The sequence below is a fragment of the Vipera ursinii genome, assembly GCF_947247035.1.
Source record: "Vipera ursinii genome assembly, chromosome: 5".
Taxonomy (NCBI): domain Eukaryota; kingdom Metazoa; phylum Chordata; class Lepidosauria; order Squamata; family Viperidae; genus Vipera; species Vipera ursinii.
Genome location: NC_139518.1, coordinates 6,238,028 through 6,250,526, shown reverse-complemented (window position 1 = coordinate 6,250,526; position 12,499 = coordinate 6,238,028). Strand labels below are relative to the sequence as shown.

Sequence of the window (12,499 nt, the reverse complement as noted above, 5' to 3'; positions counted from 1 at the left end):
TATCTCGCGTGATATGACTGTGCACCCTCTGACAACTTAGCTAGCTGGAAGCTCGTTGGAAAGGTTACAAATGGGGATTGCATGATTCCTGGATGTTGCAACTGTCATGAATACATGCTGGTTACCAAGTGCCCAGATGATGCTGTGACTCTACCTCCAAACTGGTTGTTAGTTAATAATATACCAAACTTGAAGGCAGGAAGACTTGAGGAAAAGGAGCATTTACCGTGTTCCACTTCCGCTTCTCTCTGAGCCACAGTCTCGTTATCCCGGATAACGGAGGCAGCGGTCAGACGGTGAAGTAACTTCTCCAATCCCGGGTTTTGCTGCTGCTGTCCTTGGGAATGTTCCAGGCTGTCTTTGGGGAGGAACAAGGAATCCAGGCCACCGATCACCTCCCAGGAGACGGGCTTCCCTGCACTGAGGGCATGGATCACCACCTGGCATTGGAGAGGAGGCAGGGGGTTGCCATCGGCCATTCCTTGCTCCAAGGCTGGTGATGGGCTGAAAAGGTAGGGGGGATCCAACAGCATATCCCAGTCAAGATGGGCAGGTGACAGCAAGTTGCCTAGAAAAGAGTAAGCCATTGGGATGCAGAGGCAAGGTTTTGCAACAGGACACGACTTGCTCAGATAATTCAGAAAGCGGGGTCCTTGGTGGTCTCTGAGCTTACTGTGTTTCCCCCCAAAATAAGACCCAACTGGAAAATAAGCCCTAGCGTGATTTTTCAGGATGCTTGTAATGTAAGCCCTACCCCCCAAAATAAGCCCCAGTTAAGATTGTCAGCCAGACGGACGCATTTACTACGTTGTTTCCCCGAAAATAAGACCTAACTGGAAAATAAGCCTTAATGTGTCTTTTGGAGCAAGGTCTTATTTGGGGGGGAAACACAGCAGTGGGATTTTTTGGGGGCAGATGTTTCATCACCCAGCTAGCATTGATGTTGTTACGTAGTTGGGTAATGAAACATCTGCAAGAAAACAACCAAGCTCAGAGAATACTAAGGACCCCACAGTTCAACCCTGAGAATATTCTCTTCTATTAGTACCAAGCCCTGATGTTGATTAGTTGGGACATGAAATGTCTGCAAGAAAACCACCATCCACAGAAAACAACAGGGACCCCTCTGTTCAACCCCGAAGTACATATATTCTCTTCTATTAATCCCGAAAGGTGAAGCAAGTCAGAAGCATTCCTATTGGTTGCTGCTAGCATTGGACCTCATGAATATTCATTTCCCCATGTTTGGAACCCTGGCATAGTGCTCATTTGTAAACCCATTGGAACAGGGGTGTCAAACTCAATTTCATTGAGGGCCGCATCAGCATTGCGGTTGCCCTCAGGGGGCCGGGTGGGTATGACCAGGGTGGGTGTGGCCTACTGGGTGGGCATGGCTAGACTGCATATGGCCTACTGGGTGGGCGTGGCCAGCTCTACATCGTTCGCATCAAGGGTGCCTATGGGGGCCTGGGCAGGAGTGGGACAGATCTGAGGGTCTCTGGCAGAAGGAGGGTCTCTGGGCCAGGGCCAAGGCAGTGGGGGCCGTTCCCTCACTGTTTCCAGGATGGCTTCACGGGCCGCATGAAACCAGTTCGCGGGCCGGATCCGGCCTTGGGGCCTTGTGTTTGACATGTCTGCATTAGAAGATCCCTGCCACTGACTTGGGTCTGCTTCAGTGTAAGCCAGAAGGAAATCTACCTTACCATTTTTCAAATGTTGCATTCATTTGTTGGGTCTGTATCGTACCCTTTTGTCCCGTTTTTGAAGGCAGCTTACGTGGGGAACTTCATTTCTATTCCCATATGCTGTGGGGTAGGTTGGACTGAGCATGTACAAGTGGCCCAATGTCACCCAGTGAATTCCCACGCCCGAGAGTAGATTTGAACCAAGGTCGACCTGGTCCTGGTTCAACACCTTAACCCAGTGTTGGGATTCAAAAGTGTGAACAACCGGTTCTCTGTGTGGATGCCCCTTCCGGAAGTCCATTCTGGGCCTGGGCAAGAAAAAAAAATAGCTACTGGTTCTGCCGAACTGGTGCCAACCGGCTGGATCTCACCACTGCCTTAACCACTTCATAACACTCACTTTCTACTTTTTTTACGCGCTGGTAAAAATCTCAACCTTTCCAATTTGTCCTTATTGTCCTGTTCCTCAACTTTCTCCATCCCCCTTCACTCACTGGAATCGGCAGCAGCCTTGGGCTTCTTCTGCAGCTCAGGCCCAATCTCATCCAACTGCCCTTCCAGAGACCGATTGGGTTTTTGGGATACTTTCTCCAGGGCTCGGTGCAGCCGATGGGCATCCAACTCGCCATGTGGGGAAGAGAAGCTACGTCCAGACATGGCAGTCTTAGCCAGGGCTTTCTTCTTACGCATCAACTCTTCAGAGCTCAGGGCAATGGATACCTTCAGAGAGAGGAAAAGAGGTAAAGGTAAAGGTTCCCCCGCACATGCGTGCTAGTCGTTTCCGACTCTAGGGGCCAGTGCTCATCTCCGTTTCAAAGCCGAAGAGCCAGCACTTGTCCGAGGACGTCTCCGTGGTCATGTGGCCGGCATGACTAGACACCAAAGGCGCACGGAATGCTGTTACTTTCCCACTGGAGTACTTGCATTTTTACATGCTTTCGAACTACTAGGTTGGCAGAAGCTGGGACGAGTAACAGGCGCTCACTCTGCTATGCGGCACTCGGGATTCGACCCGCCAAACTGCCAACCTTCTGATCGACAAGCTCAGCATCCTAACCCACTGAGCCATTTTTGGACAAGGGTCCAAAAATGGAAACCTCAGGAAATGATGTAAGAAAGACAAATGATTTTCCTCATACGGATCCATGAAGGACCTAGATGTCCTTTATGCAAGAGTGATGATAATGATGATACCAACAATAACAGAAGAGCAGAGTTGAAAGGGACCTTGGAGGCCTTCTAACCCAACCTCCTGCTCAGGCAGGAAATCCTGTACCATTTCAGACAAACGGTTGTCCACTCTGTCTTTAAAAACCTCCGGAGTTGGAACATCCACAACTTCTGGAGGCAAGTCGTTCCATTGGTTAATTGTTATAAATGTCAGGAAATTTCTCCTTATTTCTAGGTTGGTTCTTTTTTCCCTTGATTAGTTTCCATCCATTTCTTCTTGTACTGCCTTCAGGTCCAAAGAAGACCCATCTTCTTTGCCGCAGCCCCTTAGACATTGGAACTGTTGTGATTCAGTGTCAACCTGTGCTACTAGCAGCTGAGTCTGAGGAATCTGAGGAGGAGGAGGGGTTTGGAGAGCCTTCGGTGTCGGAGGGAAGCTCTGATGCACTGCAGGACTCTCAGCCTGGCCCCTCCAGTTGTGTTCCTCATGAGGCTCAGCTGTGTGAGGAGGAGGTGTTGGACTCAGAGGAGTCACAGCTGAATCTGTTCAGAGACGCTAGAAGCAGAAGGCAATCCAGCAGAGTAGAGCAGAGAAAATCAATGAGGCAACTGCGTGAAAGGAGGAGAAGGCATTGAGAAGCCACACCTTCTGCAGATAATAAAAGGGGAAGGTGTGGGCGGGGCTGGTTGCTGAAGGCAACCGTTCGGAGACACTCAAAGAGAATCCTGGTCTGTTCTTGTTAATCTGTTTGACTCTTGTTGGACGTTTTGAATCATGTATTTTTTGGTTGAAGAAAATATTCTGCTGCTTTTTTGTTCGAAAGATTTTATTATTTGGAACTGTAAATAAATTTGGGCTGGGTTTTTTTCCAGCCTATTGATAGTTAAAAGGAAAAAGGGGTTGTCCCTGACACACAAACAGGGCCGGTTGTAGGCTGGAACAGAACAGGAACACTGCTGTCATGTCATAGCAGAAATGACCGTCATCGCCATCGTTGTAAAGCATAGATGGGGGAAATAATGAGTTCAGAATTCAGAGAAAGAATTGAAGCCTTCCAGGAATTAATTGCACGACCGACTGAGTAATGGATGGAGACTAATCAAAGGGAGAACCATTTTCTAACAGAACAATTAGTCAGGGGAACATCACTAGAGGTTTTTTTAAAAAAAAATGGACAACCCTTTGTCTGAAATGTCACAGGGTCTTCTCCTGCTTGAGCAGGGGCTTGGTTGGACTAGAAGACCTACAAGGCTCCTTCCAACTCTATTATTCTGTGGTCTCTACAACATGCTGGAGATGGTGAGAGTTTGGGGGTTCCTCACCTTAGCCGCAGCCCTAGCCTGAGTCTGAGTTACTGGAGCAGACTTAGTGGAAGAGTTGCAAAGAGACGCACTCTTCTTCTGTCCTTGCTGTGAGGTGCTTTCAAGAGTCTGGGCTAAGGAGCCTTCCTCTGGAGGTACATCTCTGGAGCCGGTAGACTCACTGCTGGTAGAGCTGTGGCATAAGCCCTGGCTAGGGTCAGTGCTGACTGAGCAGTGAGTAAGGACATATTGCTCCTGGATGTAGGAAGGCTGGTAAATCCGCTTCCAGATGTCTCCTCCAGACACAGGATCTCCACCTGTCAGGGAGAACAATTTATGGTGACCGGCTTGGAGAAATTTGCCAACTTATTTTCTATCCCACATACCCCCTCAGCTGGAAAGGTCAAGAAGAGAATTAGATCTTTCTCTAGGCCAGGGGTAGGCAACCTCGGCTCTTTTATGACTCCTGGACTTCAACTCCCAGAATTCCTGAGTCAGCTATGCTGACTCAGGAATTCTGGGAGTTGAAGTCCAGGAGTCATAAAAGAGCCGAGGTTGCCTATCCCTGCTCTGGGCAAAGATGTGCTCGAATTAAAAGCGCCTCTCTTTTTTTTGCGCCTTGATTAATTCAAAGGGGAAATTCACTGCGCGTGTAAGTGCGGAGATACGTAAACAAAAGCCTCAGGGGCCCCCTCTCATCTCGGAAAGCCTCAGGGACGAGATATCGTTAAGGGTGAGAGTGATTGTGGCTGCAATTAGGACTTTTAATGTTCCTGGGATCGTTTATTAAATTGTCACCTTCATTTTTAATGGGACCCGAAAGGGAAACTATCAAACGAGCGGCCAGTTAACCCTTTTCGCTGTAGTTTCATTTTCATGTCGTGTAAATGCAAATAAAATTACATTGCAAGGCTGTTTGTTGGTTTGTTTGTGTCCTATTTTGGCAACGTGGACCTTCAGCGCCCTGATGCACCCTCCATCTGGCAAAAAGTGTGCACCCCACTGCATTGTTGTTGTTAGCTGCGAAGTCGTATCCAACCCATCGCGACCCCATGGACAACATTCCTCCAGGCCTTCCTGTCCTCTACCATCTTCTGGAGTCCATTTAAGCTCACGCCTACTGCTTCAGTGACTCCATCCAGCCACCTCGTTCTCTGTCGTCCCCTTCTTCTATTGCCCTCAACCTTTCCCAGCATTAGGCTCTTCTCCAGTGAGTCCTTCCTTCTCATTAGGTGGTCAAAGTATTTGAGTTTCAGCTTCTGGATCTGGCCTTCTAAAGAGCAGTCAGGGTTGATCTCCTCTAGGACTGACCGGTTTGATCGCCTTGCAGTCCAAGGGACTCGCAGGAGTCTTCTCCAGCACCATAGTTCAAAGGCCTCAATTCTTTGGCGCTCAGCCTTTCTTATGGTCCAAATTTCACAGCCATACATTGCAACTGGGAAGACCATAGCCTTGACTATAGACACTTTTGTTGACAGGGTGATGTCTCTGCTTTTTAGTGTGCTGTCTAGATTTGCCATGGCTTTCCTCCCAAGGAGCAAGCATCTTTTAATTTCTTGGCTACAGTCCCCATCTGCAGTGATCTTGGAGCCCAGGAAAATAAAATCTGTCACTACCTCCATTTCTTCCCCATCTATTTGCCAGGAATTGAGAGGGCCAGATGCCATGATCTTGGTTTTCTTAATGTTAAGTTTCAACCCAACTTTCGCACTCTCCTTCTTCACCCGCAACAAGAGGCTCTTTAGTTCTTCACTGCATTAGCTCTGCAGCAAACTCTGTATTTTTTTAGACTGAGCTCCACTCACGAGCACTGATGATGTTGCCTAATTTGGGTAATGAAATGTCTGCAAGAAAACAACCAAGCTCAGAGAGTACCAAGACCCCTGATCACTATCCAATTCCCAAGCTGCTCCTTTAAAATGGTTATGAATATTGCCTGCACTTACTCTTCATAGACTCATCGGTGTCCCCAGGTGAAAACTTGGTGGAAACGTCGTGAAGGCCCTTGCAGCACTCTGGATTATCTCCAGCTAAAGGTGGGAGGGCTCCATCCTGTCCTTCTACCTCCTCCTGGGATGGAAAGGCTGGCCCTGCGGATCCTCTAGAGAAACTTCGACAGATTTGCTCTCTGCCCTAAGGAATACGGTAACCAAAAAACAATACGGGTAATCCTTGACTTACAACCATTTGTTTAGCGACCATCGGGAGTTACAGAGGCACTGAAAAAAAAGTGACTTATGACCATGCCTCGCATTTATGGCCATCACAGCCACCCCCCATGGTCATGGGATCAAAATTCAGGTGCTTGAGCAACCAGCGTGTTATTGACAGTGGTTGCAGGGTACCCGGGTCATGTGATGGCCATTTGCAACCCCTGGAATCCCGGCGAGCCAAGTCAACGGGAGAAGCCAGATTCACTTAAGGACCGTGTGGCTCACTTCATAACTTCAGTGCTTCGCTTAACAACTGCAGCAAAAAAAAAACCACAGCAAAGTTGCAGGCTTACCGTACTTAACCACCAGCTGGCTTAGCTAGAGAAATTCTGCTCCCAATTGTTAAGTCGAGGGTCGCTTGTGCATTTGTGCACTCATGAAAAAAAAAAAACCCTGATGCGGAGAAAGAAATAATGGCTCTTCCCCACCAAGGATTGCCACAGGCCAACTAAGGTTTTGAGGGGTGTTGGATTCAGGGGATGATCACAAAGTGAAACCAGGGATGATATATATATATATATGTCATCTACTTTTGAAGGAAACAATTGCTCAACTGTTGCTTTCTTGTCCCGGAAGCTGGCAATGTGGTAGAGGGTGCAGTAGCTGATGAGACGGTCTCCGGGATAAAGGGCCGCAATCTCGTTGGGTGACAGCAGGGCCTCCATGGTGTCAGGCACATACCAGTCAATGGTGATGTCGCTCACAGCTGGCTCAATGGCTTTCTTCAAAGACTTTATCAGCTGGGGGCAAAGCATATTGAAGGTTCACCTACGGCAGTCCATGTTCTACTTAACGGACCTGGGGGCAACGAGGTTGAGTTCTCCACCAATCGAGTGGAGCTCAAAAGATCATGGGCAACAAGGAAGGAGAAGTCCACATTTTTTAAAAAGTGTCTGGGGAAAACTCCAGGAGGTGACAAATGGAAGGAGATGGCGGTTTTGTTGAACGTAACATGCCTGTTCCCAAGGGTGCTTTTCCAAAAGGCAACTGGACTTTCTTGGTTTTCTCCTCGAAAAAACATTTCGCTTCTCATCCAAGAAGCTTCTTCGGAACTTCTTCAGCGAAATATTTTTCAAGGAAAAGAACCAAACAAAAAAATCCAGTTGCCTTTTGGAAAGGCACCTTGGGGACAACCATGACTGGATGATGGAGAATCTCCATAGACATTTAACATGCCTTGGTTACTGTATTCTTCCTCCTGTCCAAAGCCCTCACTCGTTGGGCCCAACTTGTCTGATATTCTTACTGTCACGGCCCTTTCAGCCCTCATATGCCAAAAGATTTTTGGAAAATGATCTCTGTGCCTTCTAGGAATAATAATAATAGTAATAATAATAATAATAATAATAATAATAATAATAATAATAATAATAATAATAATAATAATAATAATAATAATAATATAATAATAATAATAATAATAATAATAATAATGATGATGATGATGATGATGATGATGATGACGAGGAGGAGGAGGAGGAGGAGGAGGAGGAGAAGAAGAAGAAGAAGAAGAAGAAGAAGAAGAAGAAGAAGAAGAAGAAGAAGAAGAAGAAGAAGAAGAAGAAGAAGTAGTAGTTGGAAGGGACCTTGGAGGTCATCTAGTCCAACCCCCTGCTCAGGCAGGAATCCCTATACCATTTCAGACAAGTGGCTGGCCAGTCTCTTCTTAAAAACCTCCAGTGTTGGAGCATTCACCACTTCTGGAGGCAGGTTGTTCTACTGGTTAATTGTTCTAACTGTCAGGAAGTTTCTCCTTAATTCTAGGTTGCTTCTCTCCTTGACTAGTTTCCATCCGTTGCTTCTTGTCCTGCTTTCAGGTGCTTTGGAGAATAGCTTGACTGCCTCTTCTTTGTGGCAGCCCCTGAGATATTGGAACACTGCTATCATGTCACCCCTCACCCTTCTCTTCATTAAACTACACATACCCAATTCCAGCAACCGTTCCCTATATGTTTTAGCCTCCAGTCATTAGCAATGACATGTTGATAATATGGTGAAGACAACATTTCTCATAGGTGACACATAGTTCATCAGCCTTGGTGCTCTATAATGTGCATGATCTGATGATGGGTTAAATGCCTACCACCCGAACTTGGTGATTGGGAACCTATGATCAAATAAAAAGCATTCTCCAAGGAATAAGAGCCCCACCTTAGGCTGCAATCTTTCTCCTGGGCTGAGGAATTCTGCCTGGCCTCTGCTAACTTTGGCCAATCTCCTGAGGAGCTGATGGCAGGCAGCAGACCCCAGGCCAAAAGTGAAACACCTGTAAGAAAGAAAGGGCTGGACTTCAGAGACAGAACTGCCACTCCTTTGCATTCACCCCATTCTAAAAATGTGCACGTTGTGTACACTGGTCCTGTCGTGCCACATCTTTATGGCTGGCTGCCAAATGCTACAGCTGTCCTTATCAGCCATTTGTAGAAGTGGAGGCTGCGGCTTCTTAATTCCAACTGTTCTTCGAGCATGAATTGGCCGAACTACAAACGGCATCATAAAATAATAACAGAATAACAAGAGTTGGAAGGGACCTCGGAGGTCTTCTAGTCCAACCCCCTGCTCGAGCAGGAAATCCTATAACATTCCAGACGAATGGCTGTCCAATCTCTTCTTAAAAACCACCAGGAATGGAGCACCCACAACTTCCGAAGTCAATTGTTCTCTCAGGAAATTTCTCCTTAGTAGTTCCAGGTTGCTTCTCTCCTTGACTAGTTTCCATCCGTTGCTTCTTCTCCTGCCTTCGGGTGCTTTGGAGAATAGCTTGACTCCCTCTTCTTTGGGGCAGCCCTTCAAATATTGGAAGACTGCTATCATGTCACCCCTGATCCTTCTTTTTCTTAAACTGGACATACCTGATTCCTGCCACTGTTTTCATATCTTTTAGCCTCCAGCCCCCTAGATTTGTCTTATCACACAAATGATGCCGATTGTATCATTTGGGACAGCTGTGTTTTGCAGTGGGCAACAGTGGCATGCTCCACATCATTTGGGCGATGCTATTGCGATCCCCTTTCCGGTTTGAAAGTGTACCACATTGTGCCCATCCATGGGAGGGGGGGAGGTGTCCCTCCTCAGGGTCTGCCAAATTGGTTCTACAAGTTTTCAGTCTGGTTTATTTTGAACTCCCGGTGAGTTGTTTGTGGCAGCTATCTGTTGGCTTAAACCTCGCAGTATGGAAATTTCTCTTCCTCAGGGTGATTCTAGGGCCAGACATCTGGGTAGATAAATGCACAGCCTGGGAACAAGAAAAGCCTAAAGTTTGTGGCCAGTTTGTATTACCGTATTTTTCTGGGTATAAGAGGCTGTCTTTTCCTGCAAACACCCGCTTCAAAAAAATCAGGTGCGTCTTAATACACGGGAAAATAATGGTAACCTCTGCAGCCCAGGGTGTGCATGTGTGCGTTGCCATGCCACCTGGGGCAAGTGTCAAGCCCCTCTGGGCTTGCCACTAATGGGAATGGGGAGGGGGCAAGATCTTCGGCCGGCCGAACTTGCAGATTTGCCGGCTCAGCTGCTGGGCGCTCCGCCGAACAGCTAATCGGCGGAGAGAGCGTCTTATAACAAGGGTGCATCTTATAGACGGACAAATATGGTACTTCATACCTGACAGTGCTTGCTTGTCTCCTGACTAGCTCAATAACCTTGCCTGGGTTTTCTACGCTGGAATCCATCAAGATAAAGAGCTGCCTTGGATATCCGCGGTGGAGAGGCTGTCCCAAACTCCAGTTCAGAGCAGCAAGGAGGCTGGTCCCGCTCACATCAGCCCGTAGCTTCTGAATATATTCGCAGGCCAGTCTAAGGATGTCCTGGGGAGACAAAGAGACGTTTACAGAGACAATCTAAGGCAGAGGGATCTTCAAACGTGGCCCTTTTATGACTTGTGGTACGCTGGCTGAGGAATTCTGCAAGTTGCAAGTCCGGAAGTCATAAAAGGGCCAAGTTTGAAGACCCCTGCTGTAAAGGGTAGCAAAGCCAGGCAGTAATTGGCCAAACCAGGGTCTCCTGGAAGAAACACCGAGTTCTGCCCGGATTCCCAGCTCAGCTCTGGGATGGTTCTGCCAGCTTGGAGAAGAGGTACTCACATTATTACAAGGCTTGCTCGTCTTGAAGGCGGGTCTGAGGTTGGGCCCAAAGCCCGCCACATTCAACAAGCTGCTGGAAGGAAGGCTCTTTATGGCCACTAGCAGAGCATCCTGCACAGGAAAAGGGAGAGAAAGTCAAGGTCACCGTCTGGATGTATTTCTTGCCTTTCCTCCAGGTGCAAAAGATGGCATGATGGGGGTTGACATGATAGCAGTCTTCCAATATTCGAGGGGCTGCCCCAAAGAAGAGGGGCTCAATTTATTTTCCAAAGCACCTGGAAGCAGGAGAGGAAGCAACAGATGGCAGCTAATCGAGGAGAGAAGCAACCTAGGAGGAATGTTCTGACAGTGAGAACAATTAATCAATGGAATGACATGCTTCTTGGGAGTTGTTGGCGCTCCATCACTGGAGGTTTTTAAGAAGAAGTTGGGTAACCATTGGTCAGAAATAGTGTAGGGTCTCCTGCTTGAACAGGAGGCTGGACTAGAAGACCTCCAAGATCCCTTCCAACTCTGTTATTCTGTTATTTCTGTTATCATCACTGGTGGTATCCATGCAATCTATTTAACCAGATAAGACCTAAGAGAAGTATTTGCACAACATGCTAAACTTGGTAACTTTGTGGGGTGGGGGGGTGAGTTGATGGTGGAAGAAGCTTAGCATGCCATGCAGACAGTCATGCAAACTGTGGTTTGTTTATAGTTCAGTGAAATCTTCAAGCCTGTAAAAGAGTTAATTGAGTAACCACCTTAAATGTTTTGTGTAAATTCAACCTGAAAATTAAGCATTTTGTGTGTCAGGCGCAAACAACCAGGCCAACACATCTAGAGTATAAACTAGCTACTTTATTGCTGAAGGCTATTTTACATCAATCTTCTCAGATTGGCAGTTTGCCCTGGGGGAATAAAACTAAATAAATTTCAACAGCATTCAAATGGAGGGTGAACCTTGCTCTCTTGTGCTTATGTAATGATTCCAGACTGATGCCCCGCTTGACCCCTCCTTCTGACTGGGACAGTCTCTCTTTGACATCATGCGAATATAGTCTATGAATCTATAGCACACACTTATCCCCACCACGACAACTACATGAAAGGAGGCAGGGCTGAAAGGCAGCAACTAGTCCAAAGCCACTCAGAGATTCTTGTGGCTGAGGGGAGACCAGGAACTTCCTGGTACCAATTCACTTTCACCACTTCACTACACTTTCGCTTGGGCTGGGATGGAGACCAGCCCGAAGACCTTAGAGAGCTTCTGTAGCTAAGAGAGGACTTGAACCTGGATCTCCCCGTTCGTAGTCCAGCACCTTCATCAGTAAACCATTTTGGCTCTGAGTCTGAAAAATTGAATTAAAAGATGGCAGGAGAAGACCATTGAACAAGGGGAATAACAGTAAAAGAGGATCTGGCTGAAGGTCCGACTCCCTTACACTACTTTGAGGACCTTGAACAAGTTGGAGATTGGAGCACTTAAGTGTAAGACCAATATGCTCAAGTGGAAGCTGTTAGCAGATAACCACACACCGAGTCAATGCAGAGAGAAGCAGATCTGCCATGGTATGTTGGTTAACCAGAAACATGTACCGAAAACGGTTTATTTTTGACCCGACGATCAAACCAGGAAGGGGGCTTCATTTTGGCAGTCTAAAGTTTGATCTGAACACAGAAGAAGGCTGAAAAATAAGAATTCTCAAAGTCACCCAATAAGCTTCTGAAGGACCAGAACGCAGGTCTCCCTTCACCGCTATGCAACTCTCTATTTTCTAGCACTTACTTTATTTATTTATTTCAATTTCTACAACTGCCCATCTCACGCAAGCAACTCTAGGAGGTGACCAAGCCCATTGAAAGTGCTTTCTGAGAACAATGAGGGAGATAAAAAAAATAAAAGAAAAAAATAAAATTATTTTTTTTAAAAAAAAAATCCAAGTCACGTGGCAGCATCCAGCTGCCTTGCTTCATTCACCTCATAAGGCCAGGTAAAGCCAAACCTGGCTAGCAACTGAAGGTGAGCTTATCAGAAAAACCTAGGCCAGGCAGATGTGCT

The 12,499-nt window shown here is 46.9% G+C and overlaps 1 protein-coding gene across 1 annotated transcript in view; it reads right to left on the bottom strand.

Moving 5' to 3' along the window:
• The window catches only part of VWA5B2 (von Willebrand factor A domain containing 5B2), a 61,297-nt gene that overhangs the window by 13,369 nt on the left and 35,429 nt on the right, over positions 1 to 12,499 (bottom strand). The window contains exons 9-16 of the mRNA XM_083364076.1: positions 10,453 to 10,563; positions 9,974 to 10,176; positions 8,522 to 8,636; positions 6,925 to 7,110; positions 6,104 to 6,290; positions 4,179 to 4,474; positions 2,180 to 2,405; positions 227 to 568 (exon numbers count right to left, since the gene is read on the bottom strand). Of these exons, the coding sequence (XP_083220202.1) occupies positions 227 to 568; positions 2,180 to 2,405; positions 4,179 to 4,474; positions 6,104 to 6,290; positions 6,925 to 7,110; positions 8,522 to 8,636; positions 9,974 to 10,176; positions 10,453 to 10,563 (1,666 nt within the window). The remainder of the gene's footprint in view (positions 1 to 226; positions 569 to 2,179; positions 2,406 to 4,178; positions 4,475 to 6,103; positions 6,291 to 6,924; positions 7,111 to 8,521; positions 8,637 to 9,973; positions 10,177 to 10,452; positions 10,564 to 12,499) is intronic.